The sequence below is a fragment of the Corticium candelabrum genome, chromosome 5 (genome assembly GCF_963422355.1).
Source record: "Corticium candelabrum chromosome 5, ooCorCand1.1, whole genome shotgun sequence".
NCBI lineage: Eukaryota > Metazoa > Porifera > Homoscleromorpha > Homosclerophorida > Plakinidae > Corticium > Corticium candelabrum.
The window spans coordinates 2,921,112-2,944,574 of record NC_085089.1 but is presented as its reverse complement, the minus strand read 5'-3'; the positions used below and the strand labels follow the sequence as shown (position 1 = coordinate 2,944,574).

The following is a 23,463-nucleotide window of genomic DNA, read 5'->3' as shown; positions in this document are numbered from 1 at the left end:
TCGATGGTCAACCAATTTGTTTAACCTTAATTCTAACAATTATATATTAACGGAAAAGGTAATGACGTAGGGCAACATAACGTCAATTTAATTGCTAAAAACGGCGATAAATTTATTAAAACATTGATATCATTGAATTTACCAATTATGACGACAATGTGTATTATGACTTCACATACGAGTATTGTCAGCTAGATCTGTTAGCGATATCAGACTGTTTGTCTTTTGCTGCTCAAAAATGACGTGTTTGACAGCTTTCGTAACGATGCGATTGACGCGATGTGTGATTTACTGCATTTTCGCAATGGTGATGTTCCTTTTCTGCGTTGTGATTCAAGTTTGCGGCTACCGTTTTACTAAGTCACGTCGCCGTCGTCCCAGTTCTTTCGTTGTGCTTCGGATGCGACGTTTATCGAATCAATCAAAAAGCATTGCACCTGTTGAGAGAAACGTGGAACGTTCGGGAGACGATCGGAGCAAAACAAGAAGAATGGGTGCAAGAGAAAGGATTCGTTGCAGCGTGACAGTTCCGGTACTGTACGGAAGCATGGACGACAAGATTTGGGGGCAAAACGGTGACGGTCTAGTGTTGGCGTATGCTGTGGAGTTAAAGAATATTTACTTGTAGATCATCTTCGTCTTGTGAAGTCGAGATGGAAGACGGATACACATACAATACATGTATGTCTAGTATTAGTAATGCGGAAGATGATGGTGAAGTAAAGGATTGCGACGTGGAAAGAAAGTGAGATACTCAGTCGTGGCTGTTCGTTCAATTTATTGTAATTACCGGATGTGTTTCGATTCGTTTTGAGCAGAAACGCTCACAAAATACAAACAAAATGTGAAATGGCCAACAACGCCAAAATGAAAGATGAAAGGTGCGTTAGACGATTGGTTTCTTTTGTGTATATGTCGTTTTCAGTTTCTATCTTTTCTTTGTTGTGCGTGTAGTTGGTGCACGTTGAAGCCAACAAGATTTGGCTCCGTGCGGGAGGATGATAACGGTACTCTTCCAATTTCCATCGTCCAAATGGAAGATTCGACCTGCTATCATGGAGCAGAAGACTAGAGTGAGGTAAGAGGGAAAGATTGAAGGTGACGACGTGTACTGCTGCTAAGTAAGTGCAATAAAATTGCTAGCTGCTATTACTGCATGTCTCTGCCGGTTATCCGTTGGAATTAATCCTGTGTGAATACCAGAGGGATTTGCCGTTATTCCGCTGTGTACCGTACGAATCCCGGACCAATACCAATGCAATTACGAGTAGTTCCTGCCGGGGTCACAACAGATATCAGACGGTATTCCTTGCAACACAGGTCCAATTTACCTAAGTGTCCACGACATAATACGCTGGAATCTCTCCGTGATAAACGTCAGGATTACGGCGTATTACCATCCGGTACTGTAGCACGGCGTGTACTTCGCATTGGGCATACTATAGACTAGTTTGCTAAGTTTATTGTCTAGAATGTATTTAGTATCATGTTGTTGTGTTTGAAGTGAGGTTTATAATTGTTGTTTGTCGTGTGATGTCTTTCTCCAGTTTTTACACTAATGGTCAATCTGGCTTGCAATGTATATAAATTCTAGTGTTGTGATGATGAAACATATGGTATCGATTAAGGTGTGAATGTTCTGATAAAATATTATAGTAAGTGTTTTGTGTTGATTAAAAGTAATGTAGTTCAGTAGTAGGGTAACTTGTGGTATGAGTTAGAGGAGAAGGACAGATGACGAAGTGTATGTGTAGGTTGTAAGCAACATCCAGTTACAGGTATCACGTACGCGGCAGTAGGGTCTGCCTACGCGAGAGTAATTAGAAATGTCGATGTGAAGTATAAGTTAGAATGTGAACAATTACCAAGTACATATATATATATATATATATATATATATATATATATATATATATATATATATATACTAATAAATTTTATGTATATACTTAGAATAGATATGAAAAAGATTCGGAGTTTGTGTACAGCTACGTACTGTATGCATTCGAACACAGTAACATATTCTGTCCATTCATTGATATTTATTAGGGTATATACATATACATAAATGCACACATAAACACACACAAGTAGGTATGCACATGCAGGGTATTTGTGTAAGCAACAAAAATTGCTACACAACATTGTCAATCACTAGGAAACAACAAATCAAATTGTTCTCTCAATCAATCTTTGTCCACTCGTTATAGATGTCTCTCGTACACTCCGATCGTCGATCTGCAGCTAGTCATCAGCGTGTGCAAACACACAAGGACACAAAATGCAACAAATTCGTCTGCACGTTTGTCGTACAAATCTTTTTATCCTTTTTGGACGAGTCCTCTTTCTCTTTGATGGATCGTCGGTTGCTTGTTGTCCATCACCTGACACGTTCGTCTCCCTCTCGTTACCTTCTTCCAATCCTACGATGTCGATTCGTGCAGTGCCGAGTTGTGACGTGTCGTTTTCTGGGGTGACGATTCGTAGAATGTCCAGTTCTGAAATGTTGCTTTCTGCTGTGTCGATCTGTGGAGTTTCGCTGTGACATGAATTTGGCGACACGTTCACCCACCATTCTTTCTCTACTGAATATGCAATGTCGGAATCGACATTTTTGGTTCTTTGGTGCAAAGAAAGTTTACCAACTAACGTTCGTGTTTTGCTTGTCGTCCTAGATCGAGAAGAATGAATAAGATAGCGATAACAAGTGATGAAGAGTATGTATGTGCTGCTCATCTTATTACTCTTTTCTTTCAAAATGGGAAGCAGTAAAATTTTCATCGCAACTGGCACTTGCACTTGATATCCTTCGCACCATACAAATTAATATATATTCTACTATCACACGTCGTCATCTTGCGTCTTTCCCTCTTACCTCACTTTAGTTTTCTCTTCGACGTTCGCAGGTCGAGTTTCCCACAATGGATGCAAGAACGCACCGTTATGGTCATCCCGCAAGGAGCCAAATCTCGTTGGCTGCAAAGTGCACCAACTACACGAACAACAAAGAAAAGATAGAAATAAAAACGGCACATATACAAAAGAAACCAATCGTCTAACGCACCCTTCATCTTCCACTTTGGCGTTGCTGGTCATTTCACATTTTGTTTGTATTTTGTAAACGTTTCTGCTCAAAACGAATCGAGACACATCCGGTAATTACAATAAATTGAACGAACAGCCACGACTGAGTATCTTACTTTCTTTCCACGTCGCAATCCTTTACTTCACCATCATCTTCCGCATTACTAATACTAGACATACATGTATTGTATGTGTATCCGTCTTCCATCTCGACTTCACAAGACGAAGATGATCTACAAGTAAATATTCTTCAACTCGATAGCATACGCCAACACTAGACCGTCACCGTCTTACCCCCAAATCTTGTCGTCCATGCTTCCGTACAGTACCGGAACTGTCACGCTGCGACGGATTCTTTCTCTTGCACCCATTCTTCTTGTTTTGCTCCGATCGTCTCCCGAACGTTCCACGTTTCTCCCAACAGGTGCAATGTTTTTTATTTCATTCGATAAACGTCGCATCCGAAGCACGACGAAAGAACTGGGACGACGGCGGCGTGCCTTACGAAAACGGTAACAGCAGAATGAAATCAAAAGAGATATCAGGATCGTCACAACTGCGCAAATGCAGTAAATCACATATCGCGTCAATCGCATCGTCACGAAAGCCAACAAAAACGTCATTTTCGAGCACCAAAAAGACAAAGTCTGATATCGCTAACAGATCTAGCTGACAATACTCGTATGTGACGTCATAATACACATTGTCGTCATAATCGGTAAACTTGATGATATCAATGTTTTCGGCAATTTTCCCGTGCTTTCTCGCAAACAGACTGTTCTAAAGTTGGTTTCCCTACGTTAAGACACAATGAGATTACGAATTTAACAGCTGCATGATCTTTCACGGAAGTGTGGCATAATGTAGCTAGAACGAATGCTACAACCACTGACTGGAGAAACATTTCAAAGAAAACAGCTAACGTTTCAGATGAAACTGTTCTTGATCTGTCATCATGAGAACTATGGAGAAAAGGAGACCGTGCATTTTTGACGTAAAATTTTTTACTCTAACGCACGCTCCAATAGCAAAGGCTCTTCAATTAGACCAGCTTACAACAATCATAAATGCAAGAAAATAGAATATGCTCAGAGAATACTTGAAGTGGAACATGCTAGTTTCACAGCCTTGGGTTTTTCATCAACTGCCGGAAAGGGTAGCAAAACAAAATTTTACGAACAGCTGGCCGGTTAAATTGCCAACAAAACTGACAAACATATAGTTCAGTAATGTAACTGGTGAGATGTCAGCTCAGCTTCTCTCTTATACCATCATCCAAGTACAGGTCCTTACATTGTGAAGTCGTTAACATGGTTAACAGTGAGGCTTACCTCACTAAAGTAGATCTTGACTCTAATCTATAATACATTGTAATGTAACTGATGACACACATTTGACAATAAAACTAATATTACAATACTATGTCAACCACCTATGCAAGTAAGATCCACTACTGCTACTGTAACTACTACTGTAACGGTATCAATACAGGTATCTGCATAAAAATTGCCAAATTGATGTCATCAAGTCACTGTTAAGAGAAGCATGCGACTCTCAGCCCAAGCCAAGAAGATGCAATTCTTTTGAATGTTTGAAACCTTTCTTGATCTGTTGCTACGTACACACATGATGGATGCTCTCAGCAAAGTAAAGGAAATTCGACAACGGATCCAAGACATGGTCATGCGATAGCTTGCTATCATTTTTCAGAAAGGAGAGATGATAACAACATCCCAACAATAAACAAGCTGCAATATTCACAAGATATTACTGATTCAAACTTCCTGACGCTTTTCTGTTCGAACAACGAGAGTGATTGAATGGGTTGCAATTCATACCCGTATTGCCTGATTTGACGCAGCGACAACGTTTGCAATAAATCTGACTAGAATTACTACTAGTATTCTACTATTACTACTAGATAAAAGTAAAACGGTTAGTCTTACAAAAGTCACTCATTAGATTGACCAAGTTGAAAAGCTTGCATTAATAGCCAAATATCGGCCACATGCTGCTTACTCTGCACTAATCCCTGGACTACCAGGAAAATGAACTTATGGTCTCAAGACAAGCCAATGCACCTCTGAGACATTAGCACCATTGGAAGCTAGCATCAGAAACACACCTATCCCGACTCTCACAGGTCGCAGCAGTTCAAAAGATGATATCAGACACCTGATGACCCTTTCTGCTCGGCTTGGCGGTCTCGAAATACCAAAGGCTACATCAATGGTGACAGAGCTTTCCTATTCTGTATAGATAACTGCACCGCTTATTGAGCACATGTTCTTCGGAAGCAGTTCGATCTATTTGATGGCAGTCACCAACAAAATTCCACAAACAAAGAGAAACGTTTAAAGACTGAAAACTAGATGCAACCAAAGCAAAAGCTGACATGCTGCTGACTGATTTACCCTCAAATCTGAAACAATCCCTTGTACTTGCTCAAGAAAAAGGTGCATCGAGTTGATTGACTGTACTTCCTCTAGACAAACATGGTTTCCTCCTTAATTAATATGCTTTTCAAGATGCCATTAATCTCAGATATGAATGGTGTCCTCAACATCTGAGTGAGCTTTGTCCTTGTGATGCCTCCTTTACTGTCAACCACGCTTTGAACTGCAATTAACGTGGATTCGTGTCAATAGAACACCATGAAGTCTGAGACTTAATTCTTTGGAGACTATTGAATGAATTCTGCAATAATGTCTCGACTGAGCCCACTTTACAACCCTTGACTTGAGAAACTCTGTCTGGTCGCTCCTCTATCAAAGAAGATGAAGCACAATTACACATAGTAGCCAGTGGAATATTGCATAGACGGTTCGAAAAGCTTTCTTTGAAGTTTGTGTATTCAACCTAAATGCTCCAACATACGAGTCTTTGTCACTAGAACCACACGAGTTTGTCAATAGAATCATGCTACCAACAAAATGAACAAGAGAAGAGACGCAAGTACGAACAAGTCGCAAGAATAGATCACGCCTCCTTTACTTCAATCGTTGTATCTTGTATTGGAAGAATAAGGAAAACCACATCTACTTTCCTGAAGAGACTCATTTTGTTGCTGGCTGACAAAGAGATACATTTTATGGGTACACCATTCACTGAATCAGATGTTGACTCAGCTTCTCACTTATTAGACCAGCATTTACCTGTCTTAGACGGTGTCGTGCAAGACAATTTAGCAACAGCATCAAGGGTAGAATTGCAGTAGCTATTGCCGAGTTGTCGGTCTCTTAACTGACTCTTACTCTTATCAAGTATGTAGCGATAATGGAAAACTCTTAACCGATGACAGTAATAGTAATTGTCTAGTTATTTGCCCTGTATTGTAACAATTGTTCTGAAATATAATAGTCATTCAGTAAGATGGCCAGTCTACTGTGAACGACTAGTATATTTGAACAACAACTATTATACAAGCAATAATAACAAATAAGATATCCTAATCTTTTAAAATTCTACTTATAACAAATCAGACAAGAATTACTACTACTATTATAACTAGATATAAATAAGACGGTTAGCGTGCCTGAAAACTTTCAGCGGTGGCCAAACTAATGCTACTGGTAAATCCAGCCATGGCCAAGGTGATGAAGGCCAGGGGCCGATTTAGGAAGCGCTAGGCTTGACAGGGGCCACAAAGAATCAATTACGCATGATTATCAGATAGCATGATGAAGTAACTTGGTTTCAAGCAGTTAATGATATATCTAATAATTGAATTCTTCTTACTCTAGACGATGTCAACACAATAGCAAGTGAATTCGCAGTCATCTGATTGGTCTTTTAGTAATGGTGACAATGGTTTCGATCTCGATTCTGACCATTCACCATGATGATCATCATTGTGTTGACTGATGGTGTGACTGCCAGTCCTGGAACTGCTGCTAGCGTTGCTGACTTGCATTTCTGCCTGTTGCCGCGACGGCGGTGGGGGTAGAGATTGCGGTGGAGAATCAGCATATCGAACAGATCTTGGCAAATACTCTGCAGTCCTCGACGCACCGCCCCGACGGAACATCCTCCATGGGTCCTGATTCATGTCTGTAGATCTGATCGACCCAAGAACAAAACGAGAGTGACTATATCCGGGTCCCGGCTAGCCTCGAATTTCCATTTCTGCTTCGACCGTAGATAGCGTAAGTGCGCAACTTGCCAAGGTGCCATGATCGTATAAAGTTAAACCCTGGGGAAGCTGGCTGAGGGGCCGCGCAAAACTTGCTGGGGGCCGCATGCGGCCCCGGGGGCCGCATTTGGCCATGGCTGTAAATCTACTGGCACAAACGTTGAACTTGGTCTATTCTACAGAACCAGCATTGCAAAAAGTGAGAAACACAACGAAACACTATCCTGATGAGCAAATTTAGGAGTTCTGGAAAGAGTTTTCGCAAGTTCCGCCTACTAGCTATGTCTTACTTGCTCCACATTTCAAGAGAACATTGAAATGTCAGTTGGATGGAGTTTGTTGGTGAGGTTTAAGTCAAATATAGACCCTGTTATTACTATAGTGTATTTTCAAGATTATGAACAAACATTGATTTCTATGCTTGCTTTTGGAACAGTGTCTCATGTTTTCACGTGCAGTCTTTGTACATTATCAAGTTGATTTTCTACAGCCTAAACTCACCAACTGCTAAGCGACCAATATTTATTTGCAGTGAAGCAGTAGAGCCTATAACACAAGCTTCTAGTAGTGTCTACATGTTGATGTGTCTACATGTGACACTGTAATCTGGAACCCAAGGCAGCAGCCAGCACAAATTGGGTTGTTCTTGAAATTAAATACTTAATCGTCAATTTGTGTACCATAGGTATGTAATTTGCTCATCGCAAGTTCAATGGATCGACATGATAAACAGCAGTGTCTTGAATTCAACATCACTTTTTATCCCATATCAGAACACATAATATGACCCAGGTGTTTCCAACAATTAATTAACCTAGACTCCAATTTTACCGTCGAGAACAGCTTAGTATTTGTATGCTTAGCTAAGGACAGGTTCTCGAGCAGCTCCGACGTGTCTTCGACCAACCGTTGTTAGGTTTCAAACCCTGAAAAACGCCCAGACGTGGAACAAACCACACTTGGTGTGAGTTGCGTCGCACACCACTAGAAAGCGGTCTGGAACAGCAAGGTGCACATATCCGGGACAGTTCAATGGATGACTTGCAACCTGCTTCCATTGTCGTTTCCGCGTCTAGTGCTGTAGATGTCAGTTCTGAAACGGACGGACAGGATCAGTTTGGTCTGTCATCTAATCCTACTCTGGAAGGTCACATGAAATCAGTAGATGAAGTGGAACCTTCAAGTAGGACCGCACAGTTTTTAAGAGGAAAAGGCTTTGGATGGTTGTTGGAAATAGACGAAAGTACCGATGACGAAGATAAACCTTTGCTGTAAGTTTGTTGTTTATGTTTGTTTATTTTGCAGTTTCTTGTAGTTTTGAACAGTCGAACTGACAGACAGTATTAATCTAGGTAGTTAGTGCGTATGTTGAACTCTCTACATGTAATGTTTAGGAAAAAATTGAATGACTAACAAATTTAAATTACTCTGAAATGCATGTAGGGTAGAAAAGTATTATAGTATAGATAGATGTTTGAGACATACCCTGAAATAAGAACAAAGAAAGAAGAAAGTTGTGTGTGGGGGACGGAATTTGTGCGATTTTATGCAATTGAATTCCACACATAAGTTTTCCCTTGCGCATGCTCAGTACCAAAACACGCACTAGCCTCGTGCTTAACATGCACTGGCTCATAACCCAGATGATGCATGTGTCAGCTAGTGTGTTTGCTTCGTCTTCTTAGACTATTTTGAGTGCAAATCTTAATTCACAGGACAGGGAAGTGTTTTTAGTGTACCCATGTGATATCTGCTCCTGGCAGTCTCTACCAGTGACATAACTGTCCAATGGAGAGGTGGACAGAGAGGACTTGTTATTACACAAAGTAATTCCATGCTAATAGTGATGTTCCCTGAAATTGCACAACTTTATTCTCAGACAATTTTCTTCTTTCAGTGTACTACCTCATATAACACTACATGTAGTCTCGCAGAGCCATTCCTTTCTCCTTGGTGTCATACTTCCGGACAAAAAGGAAGTATGACACAGCGGGGAAGAGGCTGGCTACGCGAGAGTACACGACATGTGTACAGTACAGTAGTATGGACTTGTCAAATTAGTGTGGTAGTCAGTGGAGTGTATTCTATCAATCAACAATTGGCTGCTTGAAATTAATTTTGGTGACTTGTAAAATCATTGAGAAAATTTGAGACCTTTGAAATGGTGGTTATCTTTCTTGTAGAAGTAAGTTAATTAATTAGCAATCAGAATGTGTTGTACACATTGACTAATTTTATTTGATAACTGTTGCAAATATACATATTATGCTTTAGACTTTAAAGAATAGGAAGAACACTAGCATGTTTCATTAATGTTGATATGCAAACTAACTTGTCCTTTATTCTATTGTCATAGTCTGTATTTATTAGACTAAATTAAATTTACATCAAAAGTAATGTTGTTTGAGTGCTTGTAATAATCTAATATGGTGTGCAGTTTCCACCTGCCATCCAGCATGTCTCCAGGTGGCAGCTAGATAGGGGAACAGCCCTGAGATATGGGGCTAGCAGTGACATAAGCTGGGTTTTCCTGGCAAATGAGTGGTTGTGGACCAAACGGATCCGCTTGCCTTTGCAGAATGGGTTAGGGTATCTGGTGATGCTGATATTCTTACAAAATATGCTCTATGTGTTCAATGACTGGCTGTGTACAGGCGAGTAATTATTAATTAAGTGCCACCTTAAAAGCACTACATGAACCATGGATGTGCATTGAGGCAGTAGATCCAGTTTTCTGGATTTCTGGCATTCCACTGCAACTGCTTGTGTCATCCGGTCATCTTGTTCTGTGGCATTGTTCTTAGATGCACATTGCATTCCTTATTTTATAGATAATTTCACATGCAGGCGTCTTTGTTTTAGCTTGATTTTAAGGGGTGTCAATAATAATCTAATAATAATTTGTAGAAGTACCAGTACATAACTCTTGAGACTTGTTATGTATGTGTAGGGAAGAACTTGATATTGACATAAAAGATATATTCTATAAGCTTCGCTGCATCATGTTCCCAATGCGGTTCTTGGGATTTAAGCGAGCAGTTGTCAAGGACAGACCTGACTTTTGGGGTCCACTACTGGTTGTGTTATTATATGCTGTTGTGTCTCTGTATGGCCAGTTCAAGGTTGCTGTAACTGCTTGGTAGTTTATACTCATAGAAACATTAATATCATACTGGTTTTTCAGGTTGTGTCATGGATTGTTACTATTTGGTTTGTTGGTTCATTCATCATTTTCTTACTTGCTAGAGTTCTTGGTGGAGAGGTGAGTATGTACTTGTTATTGTGGCATTTGTAGCTCAATCATAGAATAGTCATCTAAGTAAGTGTAAACATTTACGAACTTTGGATCACAAGTTTTAAGTTTGGGTTGAGGACGCGTGAATTCCCTTACACAAGGAACTTATACACAGTTGTTTCTCTTGAGTCATGAGTAGAACTGAGCACGTGGTCTTTGACTGGGGACGGTAGTGGCACTGACTGTAATTTTACAATCAGCTGTTGAGGATCTGACGGGACTTTGGGTGCCCACACGTCAGTTGACGTGACGAACCGGTGCTCCTGTGAGTACTTGGCCCAGCTCTAGGAGATTTCTAGGACAGGCCTAGAGATTGCTGAGTAGTGCACAGGAGGCCAGCCGTAGGGCTGGGGTCACCTGTATTAGGCACCTCCTAACCGTTTACCATTACTTTTTATCATTTCACACACACGCGCACACACAGCATGCACGCGCGCGCGCACACACACACACACACACACACACACACACACACACACACACACACACACACAGTGTTACGCTACCCTTAGAAACAGGACAACAAGGTATAAAAGAGAAAAACTCTCACTATCGAACAGTACACTCATGAACAGTCAGTCCTCTCTTGCTTCAAAACCATCTTTTGCAGGAAAGGCATTGAATTGCTTCCTGTTGTTGGTTAATAGGCTTTGCTCTTTTCATGATACATTTGTGGCGCTTTTGATCACTCCCAGTGAAGGTATTGCAGGCACTGCTGACATTTCACTTGCAGAGGAATGGGCTGCTCTTGCAAGTGTTCAAACAATGGTTGCAAATTTGCCAATGGCAACTAAATTTTCCCTAGCCGACAAGTGTATAGTCCATCATACACTAAATCTACAAATTTTTGTAAGTAAAAAATGTAACATTTGCATGTTCTTGTGTTGTGTAGTAGTGTACCCACCAGTGAGTTTATTAAGTTCACACTTGACATCTGACAGTGATAGCACAACCCATTCCAAGTGAATTACATTTTGGACACCTCAGACAGAGCAGCAATTATCTGTTTATTTGCTGTTAAGAACTGTGTGGTACTTTGCTCATTGAGGTGGTTTTTTGTGTTGTTGAAAATACATGAGATTTAATAACACGTACATCAGCTTTTTGGTGTCTAATTTATAGTCTTGACCTGTGTAATCACCGTCTGCCCAAGAACAGCTCCAGAGCAGTCATTTGGACTAAATACCCTAGTGCACCTTACGTGGCCAGGGCACTTTTATAGTCCTATATGTGTATCTAAGCGTCCCATGGCCAGTGTGTGGCTGTCAATTAACTATAATTTTTTCACAAGAAGATACTGTCACTAGATGATACCACAGTGTAATGTCCATGACATAGCTAAGTGTGAGGTCATTCAGCCGTGTCTAATTTTATAGAACAGCAGCTGTTGCAAAAAAATTAGTCTATATTTTCTATTTGTTAAATATCATCATTTTGAGCAAGGAATCTTTGCATATATCAAGTTCTTTTTGAATACATTTGTCTAATATTGCATATACAGATTGAATATTGCAACATCTGACTTGCCATGTATTTGTACTAGAACTTGTACTGCAAAATGTAAACAATGTCAGTGAAAAGCACTGTTCAAATCAATGTTTGATGTAATTATTACACTTTAGACTCTAGCTACATTATTCTCTCCCAAGCAGGAATTAGAAATTCTTACCCATTCACACTCGGAGTTGATTCTAAATCTTTTGAACGAGTGTTTGAGCACAACGGCACTGTTTATTTACCTTGTGATGAATTGGATATGTGTAATTGAACCTTTTTTGGTTTTGTGAGTATGCTTTTGAAACATTTTAACTGATGAATTATGGCACGCAACTTAAATGTAAATCCAGAAATTTTCATACTCATAAATTTTGGTACAGTTCTTTCTGCTTATGAAGTAGTTCATAAACATTACATGTTATTTTAATATGGGACATCTGTACTGTACTGTAGCCGAATTGAAGTGCATCTATTTATAGATTTTAGTATTCATGTTATTTTCGTACAACCAGGTATCTGTACAATAATAACTAAAATTTCATGAGTACAAAAATTTCTGGATTTACAGTATGTAGCTGCTATTCGCATGAAAATATTCTACTGAATTTGTTTACTATTATATTTTAATTGTTTACCATTTAGTTTCTTTGTTTTTCATTTGGTAAGCTATAGGTAATTTGGTATTCCAGAAGCAATGAGTTACCCTGAAACACTTCAGCATTAGCACACTAATTATGGTCAGACGTCTTTGTAATTTTAACAGCAGAACACCACTCAGTTCCAAGCAAGCATTGTTTATTTTATGATAAGAGTAATGTTACCTCTTCTGGTGCACACTTGACTCTTTCCTATAGTGTCATACAGCCAAAGATTTACTCTATTTGTACCGTACAGAAGAAAAAGTTTCTTGCCAATCTTTTGAGTGGAAATTAATGCATCAGAGCATTGCTAATCTTGCTTCTCAGCATTTAGTTTACATGTTATGATGGTAAACACACGCGCACGCACATAAAATGGACAAATGTTAAGCCTTCCATGTCGTTTAATATCGACCATAGGGTCAGTAAAGACATAGCTCTCCCTGCCTCTAGAGACAGGGCCTCCATGTGCTACGTGGAGGCTTAATTAAGGGCCAGCGCTGCAATCCACCTGGAGCTTGGCCAGAGTCATCTAGGGGCATTGACTATGGCGCAGCTCTGGGACTGAACACCAAGGCTCACTCGTACCCGTCTGCTGCATGATGTTACTGCCAAGCCAGCGGTCTTGTCCACCCCAGTCAAAGACCAGGTACTCATATATACTCCTGAGTCGAAAGATGCAATTGTGTGTAAGTTTCTTGCTTAAGGAAATTATGCCATAGCTCGCCATCACTGTGACTTGAACTTGTACCCCAGATGTTTCCATTCTCCAAATGCACTCTCTAGCCAGTTGAGCTACAGCACCACACACACACACACACACACACACACACACACACACACACACACACACACACACACACACACACACACACACACACACACACACACACACATGCACATGCACACGCTTGTGTATTTGGGGTCAAGAGCTCAATCTGTAGAAGGTATCACACGATGACTGGTTGAGATCATGCTGAACCATTACTAAGCGTTTCTACCGTCTTTTTTCTCTGTGGACTTCATCACGAAACCTTAGAGCTCTAAAGGGCACAGCAAAAACCTGTTAGTTTTGTTAATTTCATTTGTAGAAAATCATTTACAAAATAGAATCTAAAGGTACAAATCTATAAATACTAGTAAGTAATACAATAGTAGAACAGAACAACACCGAGCTGTCAACGAGAACTCCTTGTTCAAATTTTAGTCTGTGAAGTGATTTCAGTTAATGAAGTGTGTGAGGTTTGTTGAAGCTTATACTCTCCTTTAGATCTACTAGATGATTACAAGTGATAATGCTAATTTGTCACTACATCCATCTAGCTGTCACAGTATAGAGAGATAATACATTTCCTAAGAAATGTTGAAACAAGACAAGAATCTTTCCACCATTTGAAGCTACAGGGGTTCCTAGAGTGCAGGGTCTATTAACATGAGTCAATTTTCAGCTGAGTTACCCCAGCTGAGTTACCCCAGCTGAGTTACCCCAGCTTAGACATATCATACACCAGTAAAACATGTATATATGTTACATACAATACACTTTATTACTAGTATGTAGGAATGAATATAGGTTGATGTCCAGATACAACTTTACATTCTTGTTCATAAGAAGCATAGGAAAGCCACTGAAAGCTCCTGTACGCTGTGTGTAGTAAAAATCCTATATCCTGATGCTTGCGGTTCTTTGTACTTACTGACGCTGACTCACTGTTAGCATCTTGCGCTCATAATCATTCTTCAGCTGCTGTAGACTGGTGCTTGTCAAACGAAGAAATTTGTTTGCTTAACTGAGCGAACAAAGACAGTGATATATGGATGTTGAGTAAAATTATGATATTTGCTTGTAGTAAACTGTTTATCCTTGTGTCTGCAAGGGAGAATTACTAGCTGCACCATGTGTTTTGCACAGGTATGTACCGTTATTGGACTACACCTAAAGACAGACCAGGGTGGTCCACCTTGCTCAAATGAATGACTTAATTAAGCCACGTTTACACGAGGCCTTCTAAATTGTGTCCCAGGCTCAACCCAGGCTTGTAGTCCCGGACCCGGTCCCATTTTATGTTCACACGTCCATAGCCACCATCAGCATCTCAGCTAGATGCGCAGGGTCTGAAGTGTGAGTTAATCACATGGTCTGTACAGAAGCGTACTATGAACTTACGAAGAGGTGATGGCACTCAGATTGCAAAACCAGCTCGATGGCATGACTAAATTTACTTGAAAAGCATGTGAGATGAGTTCACGATATTCTGCCATGATTAACTAGTTAAGACCATGCACGCTAGTCACTGATGGGTGGAGCTATATCATGATCAGGGCCGACATCTGAAAGTGAGCCGTGCCTGTGAGCCTTAGGCCCACCTCGGCCTGAATAATTGTCATGTAAACACGCGGTTCTGGGTTCGGCCCGGATCCCATAACGTCATGTAAACGGAGCTTTAGTAGAAACACTGATCGTAGAAAGTAGCAAGTAAGATTGTAGCCTACATGAATGTTATCATAGGGCTAGCAAAGTAAATGTTTTGTTTCAGGCCAGGCCAAGGTAGTTTTTTGTATCAGGGTTTTGCTAGGCTACCGGCTACTTCTGTGCAAGAGATAGAAGAGTATACCTGACACCGTGTTCTATACTCATAGTGCAATATTTATTAGCAATTGTCAATCAATTTTAAATTTTATGCAATCGTAACTCACTTTTAAAAAGTTTTAGTAACGATCACTGCTAGCTGAGGAAATGTAGTACCAGAGCGGAATGTAACAGTTGGAAATCGGACGTTTCCAACTAAGCGAAGGGTATCCAGACAATCTCATTCCTATGTTGGTTCTCATCAGGTGCGTGAAGTTATGAAAATAACAGTAGTATGAAATTAATAAAAGCAGTCAGCGTGACAAACTGTACTTAGGTAACATCTCACATCTTATCGGATAATCTTTTCTATGGCGAGGATTGACTTTCCGGAGGGCGGAGAGAGACTGGGTCGAGTCTACTATATTTCACGTGGTTGTCGGCTCATCAGGTAGACACAAACGGTTGCTAAGCGTTAGTGAGCTGACCTAGGCCTTTGCAATGCAGTCCTTGAAGGTATATTCTGTGAAATCTTGATTACAGTAGTCTGGACTGGATTGTAAAGCAGTCTTATCAGCAACAGCGACTTATAATGTATTGTACTGGGCCATCTGGGCACCCACTCTTGTGTATAATATTACGCATTGCCCAACATGGACTGTATCTAGAAATCCATGCAGCAACAGGCCGCCCTACTTGCATCCCAACCTTCCGGCTTGCGTCCAGGGATGCATGCAATGTATTGTAGGAAGAACACTGATTGTATATTCTCTACAGGACTGATTACCTAAGGCTAGTCTCTGTGAGACATTAGAAAAATAACGTGTGACTTTTGTCAAGTGTTTTGTGGTTTCTAGAATCCAACGAGCAAGTGGTGATCCTCTAGGCAGTCACCATAAGTGTTGGAGGGAGCTTTGATTTGTGTTTGACATGCTGCCTTTAATAGTATCTGTCGTTTCTGATAATGCGTATACAGTCCTTTAACCTAACTCTTGGCCTGGCAAATAGAGCGAAGACCAGGTAAATTTTAGGGTTATTCTCTCACTCTAGTTACTCTTTCCCATTCCCCACTCTGCTCATTCCTATTTTTATCAGTTCTTTTTATCAGTCGTATCATTGATGAGAGCTTACAAGAGCACGCTTCCTTGACAGTAGGCAGTTATCGGCAACTATTCTAGAAACCAAATGAGTTTGTCAGTATATTTTATGCAGAAATTGTCATTTACTTCCCTGCCCACGCATGTACTTTGGTAGCCTCGAATTTCCAGGCCAGAGAGCACGAGTAGTCTGGACCAAGTCGATACTAAAATGATTTCGGAAGTATTTATCAAAAGCGATGCTAAATGGTAGTCTAACAGCGTAGGATCGTTTTACCTAGATCAACATATCATTTGTAAATGCCATGAGATCTCACGAACAAAAGAAGATGTCTGCTGTGTTTGCGGCGATATCTTGGTAGACGGCATGAAACCACGACTCTTTGATTCTTCGGCAGACCGCTAGCTAGTCTAACCGCTAGACTGGCGAGACTACCACTCGACCAGTTGTCAAAGGCGATGGTCTAGCGATGTTGTTGTGCATGTCCTGTCACCGCAAGCTTGAAATATCGAAGAACTGAAGCTGAAACTAAAAGTAAGATGTGTGCGTGTACCAGAGTCTTCATCATGGCTCTGGCGTGTACTTAGCCACCCACACGGGTTTCACACACTCTATCAGCGCTAGCATAACCAATTACTGCTAAACCAATCAGAATTTACAACCGACATTCCGGCTATAAGGAGCTGATTGGCTTAGAAGGCTATTTCTGAAATCATTTTAGTATCGACTTGGTCCAGACTAGAGTTCTCGCGCTTCGCGAGCTCTCTGGTCTGGAAGTTCGAGGCTAGTACTTTGGATGTTTAATCAGAACTAAAACTAGAGTGGAGATCTTGATGTTGACAGGACTGGCCAACTGGCTACTACTAAAACATCTGGCATTATGATTTCGTAGGCAAGGAAATGACAACCAAACAAACTTCCTGCTATTTGAAGACATTAAAATGCTTACTATAAATCTTCACTCTCCTCTCCTTGTAAGGTAAATGTGAGAAGCAAACTGATTTACACATGCAGATTCAACTGCCTCTAGTGCGATGAGTGCATATAGTGTTTCTTTCTACCCAACAATGCATATGAAGCAGCTGCAAACTATGGTGAATGGTTGGTAAAGATCAGTGCAGTACTGTTGGCATGGAACTTACCCTTAATTGCTACACCTTAGTAATACAGTAGGAGACTGTTGTGTCCACTGAATCCTTATACAGTAGACCATGCAGGTGTGTAATTTAGGGATGTGGTTTTCATGACTTGTTTGTAGAACAAAGAACTAAACACAGGAAAGCAATTATTGTTAGTTATGATTTTGTCCTTTGCTGTGTGACTGCAACAGCTGTTCCTAAACACGGAGCTTCCAGTGCTCATATGTAGGTGGGCCACCTACCTGCCTACAGTCATCATAGGCTATCTACAGTTTCAGTTTTATGGGGACAGGTTCTTGTGTTGTTTTGTTGTTTGATAGTACACAGGCACCCACCCTTGGTACAGGTGTTAGACTGAAGATAGAACAACCTTCCTGGATATCTCAGAGTTGCCAGCTAGGAATATCTTAGCCTGTCACGGTGGATCATACACGTACATGTACCTACAGCCAATTAATTAAATTAGCAATTTGTTCCAATAAGGATGACTCAATGACACAAGATGGTACCAAACTCCACCACAGGAAACCATAAACATCCCATCCAGCGCTAATATCTCTGCGCTATAATCTTCTCTAGTAATCTCATATAAACTTTGGTCATACTAATATAAAACAAGCACGTACTACTAGTAGTGTTTCGATACAACAGTTTGCTTCAGTAAATATATGGTAACTCTCCGACATACGTTTCACAATCCTTACTTTGAAGAGTGCTTAGGAATTGGTCTTCCTTGGTAGAGTTCAGTTTACTTTTGCTGTACATACGGGCTCTAATCCCCTAAACCACGCTTACATAGGAATTTCCAGCGCTTTCTAGATGATTCGCTGATACCGCAGAGTTCTGAAGTAAACGGTTCCGAAGCGTTCTAAAAGTGACAGCTTTCATCTGTGACAGGCTGTTCATTTTGGTGGGTTCTGCTAGCAATTAGCAAATTAGGGAGTCGCTACCCCTCATTATTACATTGGGAACTGGATCATTCTCGGATACCAAAACACGATTAATTAGCTAACCAAGAGGTCTACAAACTAGCCGATTACGTCAGAACCCGCTTTTATGGATGCATGGACGAGTGGTCTGACTCCTGTCTTGATGCGTCCTACTAGGGCTGCCAACTGTATGGATTCTGAATTCTGAATGGCAAGCAGGACTGCCCTGTGCACGGTCATATCTTTCGTTATATAAATTCTAACTAACAAGAAGCACCTGAAAGGTCGTCTTTCCAGTACCAACATGCGACCCGTAGCAGTGATCTTACTCGTTCAAACCGTAGACTGACGCCTAGGAAAATTGTCTGCATCTGCAGTGAACTTGCAGTGAACTTCCAGTTACGCACAGAGTCCTGGTGTCTGACAGTGACAAGGGGCGTCGGTCGGGCGTGACGCATTTCCTCCCTAATCAGTCTGTTGTTGTTCTGTTCTCATGGATACTTGTTGCTAATAATTCTGTGTTGGTTGTATTAGGTTTCCTACACGCAGTGCCTTGGAGTTATCGGATACTCTGTTTTGCCACTCATTGTTATTGCTGCCGTTCTGCCGTTGGCAACGCACTTTCCACCCGTTTGCAGCTTCACTTTGAAGGTAGGTGTGTATCCGTTGGCACGCGCAGTTACGCTGGGAATTACCAGGTATTCGTTATCTGATATCGCTAAACGTAGGTAGACGTCACAGTTCTAGGAAATGGGCGTATAACCGTGACTGCGCATGTGTAACGCTTGCCGCAATTATTTGATATGACCCACGCCCCATGACTAACCAATCAGAACCTGTTCGGATGACGTCAGGGTGCAATTGTGTCGCTGAGGTCACCCCTTTTTAGATGCGTTACACGCGGCTCTTGGCAGACATTCAGTGAAAACTGTTTAGGCGGTTACATCATCTCATGAGCGCAATGTTTGACGGTGAGCGAAGCATGTACGACGACGATCGGCATCAGCTGCATAGTTCGAACAGCCGAGAAAACTTGAAACTGCCTCTTCTCTCTGGCCCCGTCGCCAGACATCCCGCAACGACAGCCGTCGATCCTCAGCTGTTGTCGCCTCTCGCACTGACGACACCGGATCTGGAAAGCTTCATCACAGCCAGCACTCTCGTTCTGTCGACGAGCTGCACCACACCCACTCCGACTCATATACTGAAACCGGGCATCGCCACGTTGGAGCAGGAGGAATACGCCAAGGGGTTCGTCGACGCTCTGCTTCGCATACGGCAGCAGGAGAACGGTCCCGACGACCGCAACACGAACACGACGACGACGACGTTCAGTGCGCTAGCAAATCGGCCGACATCTCACGCAGCTGCGCTACCGACGACACAGACAGTGCGCGCGACGACGAACAACACGTCGCTTCCGACTGTTCACACAACGCGTCCAACCGCCGCGGCGTCTCATTGTCGTATGGCGCCTGTTGTCAACGCCACGGATTCGGTGCCTTTCTCGATGCCGAGCAGTGCGCCGTCCAACGTTGGCTCGTTGCGACTCTCACTTCCTAACTATAATCCACAGTTCAATGACAAGGTGATGTCCAATACGAACCCGTTTGAACCAGTGACTGCACAATACCCGCCTGTGGATCAAAGACTGGCTCTACTTACAGAGCAACTTCAGATTGTTCCTGGCACTCCCCCGCCTCCGAGCAATCCGCTCGATCCTGATCTACAGGAGGAATTGAAGCGAAGAAGGAAGAAGGAGCGCAATCGGGTGGCGGCTTCGAAGTGCCGCAAGCGTCGTTTGGAAAAGGAGGCCGTTCTTGAGGATCGAGTGAAGGCGATGAAGCAAGAAAACGGTCAGCTGCAAGCCGAGGTGAATAAACTGCGTCAAGTCGTCTTCAAGCTCAAGCAGTTGGTATTAGCGCACGTTAATGGCGGATGTAAGGTGATGAAGGAACAAGCTGGTCTCGACAACCGCTCATGACGCAGTCATTGCATTTACTCCTGCTGGTTCAAGGGTGGTGCCTCTACAGCTACGCAATACCGTACAACACATCTGCCGGACCGGAATATTTTATACGCATCCTAACTCAGTACTAGGGAAGACAGAACATACTGGTAGATGATATTATGAAAGCCACGTGGTAGTTTTGGCTATACAGATGGAACAATTGATGACAAACAGTAAATCATGATTCATTAGAAACACATTGAGTAAACGCTTGTCCGTGTAAGTTAGTTGTCCGCTTGAACCTGCCTGTTATTCCATCCGTACTATAAATTACTCTAACCGCTGACATCCGTATGTTGTGTTTTGTGGTAAATGGTCCTATTTTTATGGACAGGTTGTTGGTGTCATCTGGGCTGCGTACAGCGCTGCAAGCTTGCTGATTGACGAAGCTCTCAGTAAAAAGGCGTCACTGTTACTGTATCCTGTGTTTCTGTTGTACGTATACTTTCTCTCGTTGTACACTGGCGCGTAGAACAATGCACAAATGTGATACGTGGGAAGTAGTTACGTGTACAGTAGATTTAATTAGCAGCTTCACCACAGTCCATACTGCTGTGATACCCATCATCCAAGTAATCAACATGAAAAGTTTATGAGTTTGAGTTGAGTGGACTATAAAAGACGAGAAAATATAATGCAAACGAAGTGCAACCTTCAAAATTGTAACAATTTCGTTCTCTGGTGCAGTATCCACTCTGTACCTCCTGAAGACCTTGAGGTTTGTGGTACATTTGATACCAATCCATTAATTAAAGAAGCAACATGCCTTAGGTCTAGAGTGATGAGAGTCCAGACCACTAAATATACTATGCTTCTGGATGCTCAGATTCACTGGTTTACTTGACTAAATTGAAACTTTGATATCAGCATGTGCAGTGGGTATTATTTCCCTGGGTCTGTCTGGCTTTCTGGTCAAACAGTTTCAGCACGAGAAGAATTAGTAGCGTCTAGCCTAATGATGAACATCTGGTGGTGGGCAAACCATGATGGTCACTGTCACTACTGTAATTAAACTGTGTACTACCCTATTCTTGATGTTGTGGTTTCATATGGTCTTAAAAACTGACTGTCTAAGAAACCACGTCATATAGTAGTTGCAAAACAGGACTGGAACATTTGGCCCAATACAGTTGTGGCAAGTAAATTGTATTAGAGAAAAAGATAACTCATGCTTAACCTCGTCCTCAGGTTCTCTCTTGCTAGTCTTGTCCTGCCGAGGCTAACTCATGCTAACATTCACCACCATTTTTCATTTCTTTTGTTTCCAATGTGTAATGCTGGTCAGTTTTAGGGTAACCATGTATACTCATGAGTGTACTGGACACATGACCTGCATGAAGTATCATTAGATATTAAAGGCAATATAGATAAACAAAATCAAAACTTGAAGATGTTCTTAGTACTGTTCCAAACACAAATTGAAACCAACAGCTATCCCATGACTCTAATTTTAATTAAACTTGTCATGTGGGTTACTCGTCACTGACTAACGTTCTACCAGTAATGCCAGTTGTTGTAGTAGCTTTGCCTTGCTTGATGCCTTTGAAATGTCACGACTCTACGATCTGGCATTTCATGGCGCTTGAAGAACCCTTTGACTCGTTGCCATCCCCTTTTCACATAGGAAACGACACGGGCAGCTGGTGACTTGGAAGAGGCATAGTAATTCTGACTACTCTCAAAGCCTCTTCGAGGTCGCTTAAGATCTGTCTTATAGGAAGGGCTAGGAGATCTGCTTCTTGCTCTCTTTCTCTTCTGCAAGACCTTTCTTAGATCCGTCGTCGTGGACTTGAAATGGGGTGATGCATACAACAATGCCTCTTTCTTGTCACTCTTGTTGTTTTCCTTTGTGTCTTGACTAACTTGACTAACTTCACTAACAGCTGGAGTGAAGAGGAATGCAGATGGCGATGAAGGCAAACTTCGAAGCCACGGACGCCTTCTAGGTACAGCAATAGGTGTGTCACTAAGTGGACTTCCTGCTAGAATCTTCTTGGCTTTAATGCTTTTAGGATGATCCCTGCCATATAAATGATTGGCGACGAGCAACAAGATGTAGTTGGTTATTCGTCGATGAGCAATGGCATCCCAGTGAACTCCATCCCGAACTCGGTGATGCAGTTGACCTTCAAATAGTTGAAAAAAATCGATTACTTCGGCTCCATGTTGCCTCATCACCGACTTGGCTGCCTGGTTGGCTACATTAACTCCTCCACCCACAGTTCCTTCGAAGTTTCTATCGACAAATCCAGAATGACTCTGGGATGATACAGGCATGCTCATAGACCAGACAAGCAACCGACGTGCCCCGTTATCCTTTTTTGTCATGATTTTCTCTAATCGAGAGGCAGCTTTTTCTATGTTGTCTCTGTACTTGTTATCAGCAAGGCGTCCATAACGGTGGAGGTCCCACAGAGCTGAATTGATTATTAGGATGTCAGGGGGCGTGCGCTCCAGTTCACTGAAAAGGTCGAGTACGTACTCGTTGTAGATCCTCGTGATGAAGTAGAATTCAACGTCTGTTCTCGTTTCTGTGTGCCGGTAGGTGCGGTGTTCTTTGAATGTCGTGGAGTTGGACATCTTTTCCTTCCTTCCGCCGTAAATGAGCTTGTCATTCTCGTGCGAAAATTCGCCCTACGTAAAATTATTAGATTTGAGTCAAATAATATTTAATAATCAAACACATTATTAATTAATTAATTATTACTTTGCGCCTCAACTCGCTTTCGTCGAGTAAACGGTTTTCTTGTAGAAGTAAAACGAAATCCTTGTAGACGGAACGTTGAACTATAAGAAAGAAAAACGATTAGTGTGAAAACGAGGCTGTCTTTTTATCAAATTCAAGTAGTCGTACTTGAATCTCCCATGATGACAACCCGCTTGTCGGCTAGAAGAGATTGGCAGTCGTATGAGTAAAACAAGTCGTCCAGTTCTTCTGATTTCATTCTGGTTCCAAGTAAACAGAAACGTTCTATTTGCCTAATTGAATTTGAAATTTTTGCTTACCCGGATGTTGTCGGCGATTGGCTACGGTAAGTTCTGTAACCGGTAGGTTGCGCTTCAATGACATC

General features: G+C 41.6%; 3 protein-coding genes and 2 long non-coding RNA genes across 5 annotated transcripts; 3 read left to right on the top strand and 2 right to left on the bottom strand.

Annotated features, from left to right (window-relative positions):
- The first annotated feature begins 700 nt into the window (after positions 1 to 700).
- Positions 701 to 1,085, top strand: LOC134179472 (uncharacterized). The gene is made up of 3 exons (XR_009969877.1): positions 701 to 745; positions 819 to 881; positions 955 to 1,085. It is a non-coding gene; the product is annotated as an uncharacterized LOC134179472 (long non-coding RNA).
- A 943-nt stretch (positions 1,086 to 2,028) lies between these two features.
- LOC134180507 (uncharacterized) lies at positions 2,029 to 2,992 on the bottom strand. The gene is made up of 3 exons (XR_009970012.1): positions 2,876 to 2,992; positions 2,745 to 2,807; positions 2,029 to 2,671 (listed from the first exon to the last, which is right to left on the bottom strand). It is a non-coding gene; the product is annotated as an uncharacterized LOC134180507 (long non-coding RNA).
- Positions 2,993 to 8,249: 5,257 nt separating this feature from the next.
- Positions 8,250 to 21,036, top strand: LOC134179408 (protein YIPF4-like). The gene is made up of 5 exons (XM_062646290.1): positions 8,250 to 8,487; positions 10,167 to 10,338; positions 10,401 to 10,478; positions 18,916 to 19,032; positions 20,727 to 21,036. The coding sequence occupies exons 1-5, from the start codon at positions 8,369 to 8,371 to the stop codon at positions 20,862 to 20,864; spliced, it is 624 nt and encodes a 207-aa protein (XP_062502274.1). The 5' UTR covers positions 8,250 to 8,368; the 3' UTR covers positions 20,865 to 21,036.
- Positions 19,303 to 20,600, top strand: LOC134179407 (transcription factor Jun-like). Its single transcript, XM_062646289.1, has one exon. The coding sequence runs from the start codon at positions 19,334 to 19,336 to the stop codon at positions 20,363 to 20,365; it is 1,032 nt and encodes a 343-aa protein (XP_062502273.1). The 5' UTR covers positions 19,303 to 19,333; the 3' UTR covers positions 20,366 to 20,600.
- Positions 21,037 to 21,705: 669 nt separating the features above from the next.
- LOC134180065 (PC-esterase domain-containing protein 1A-like) lies at positions 21,706 to 23,366 on the bottom strand. Its single transcript, XM_062647145.1, has 3 exons — positions 23,247 to 23,366; positions 23,100 to 23,179; positions 21,706 to 23,026 (listed from the first exon to the last, which is right to left on the bottom strand). Exons 1-3 carry the CDS (start codon positions 23,335 to 23,337, stop codon positions 21,887 to 21,889), a joined length of 1,311 nt encoding a protein of 436 aa, XP_062503129.1. The 5' UTR covers positions 23,338 to 23,366; the 3' UTR covers positions 21,706 to 21,886.
- Positions 23,367 to 23,463: the final 97 nt, after the last annotated feature.

Bases quoted from the DNA above. Each gene is read 5' to 3' on its own strand.
- LOC134179408 (XM_062646290.1), top strand. From the start codon at position 8,369: ATGAAATCAGTAGATGAAGTGGAACCTTCAAGTAGGACCGCACAGTTT. The intron at 10,339-10,400 runs GTTGCTGTAACT...CTGGTTTTTCAG, and splicing joins CTCTGTATGGCCAGTTCAAG to GTTGTGTCATGGATTGTTAC. The intron at 10,479-18,915 runs GTGAGTATGTAC...TGGTTGTATTAG, and splicing joins CTAGAGTTCTTGGTGGAGAG to GTTTCCTACACGCAGTGCCT.
- LOC134180065 (XM_062647145.1), bottom strand. From the start codon at position 23,337: ATGAAATCAGAAGAACTGGACGACTTGTTTTACTCATACGACTGCCAA. The intron at 23,180-23,246 runs GTACGACTACTT...TCTTTCTTATAG, and splicing joins TGTCATCATGGGAGATTCAA to TTCAACGTTCCGTCTACAAG. The intron at 23,027-23,099 runs GTAATAATTAAT...AATTTTACGTAG, and splicing joins AAAGCGAGTTGAGGCGCAAA to GGCGAATTTTCGCACGAGAA.
- LOC134179407 (XM_062646289.1), top strand. From the start codon at position 19,334: ATGAGCGCAATGTTTGACGGTGAGCGAAGCATGTACGACGACGATCGG.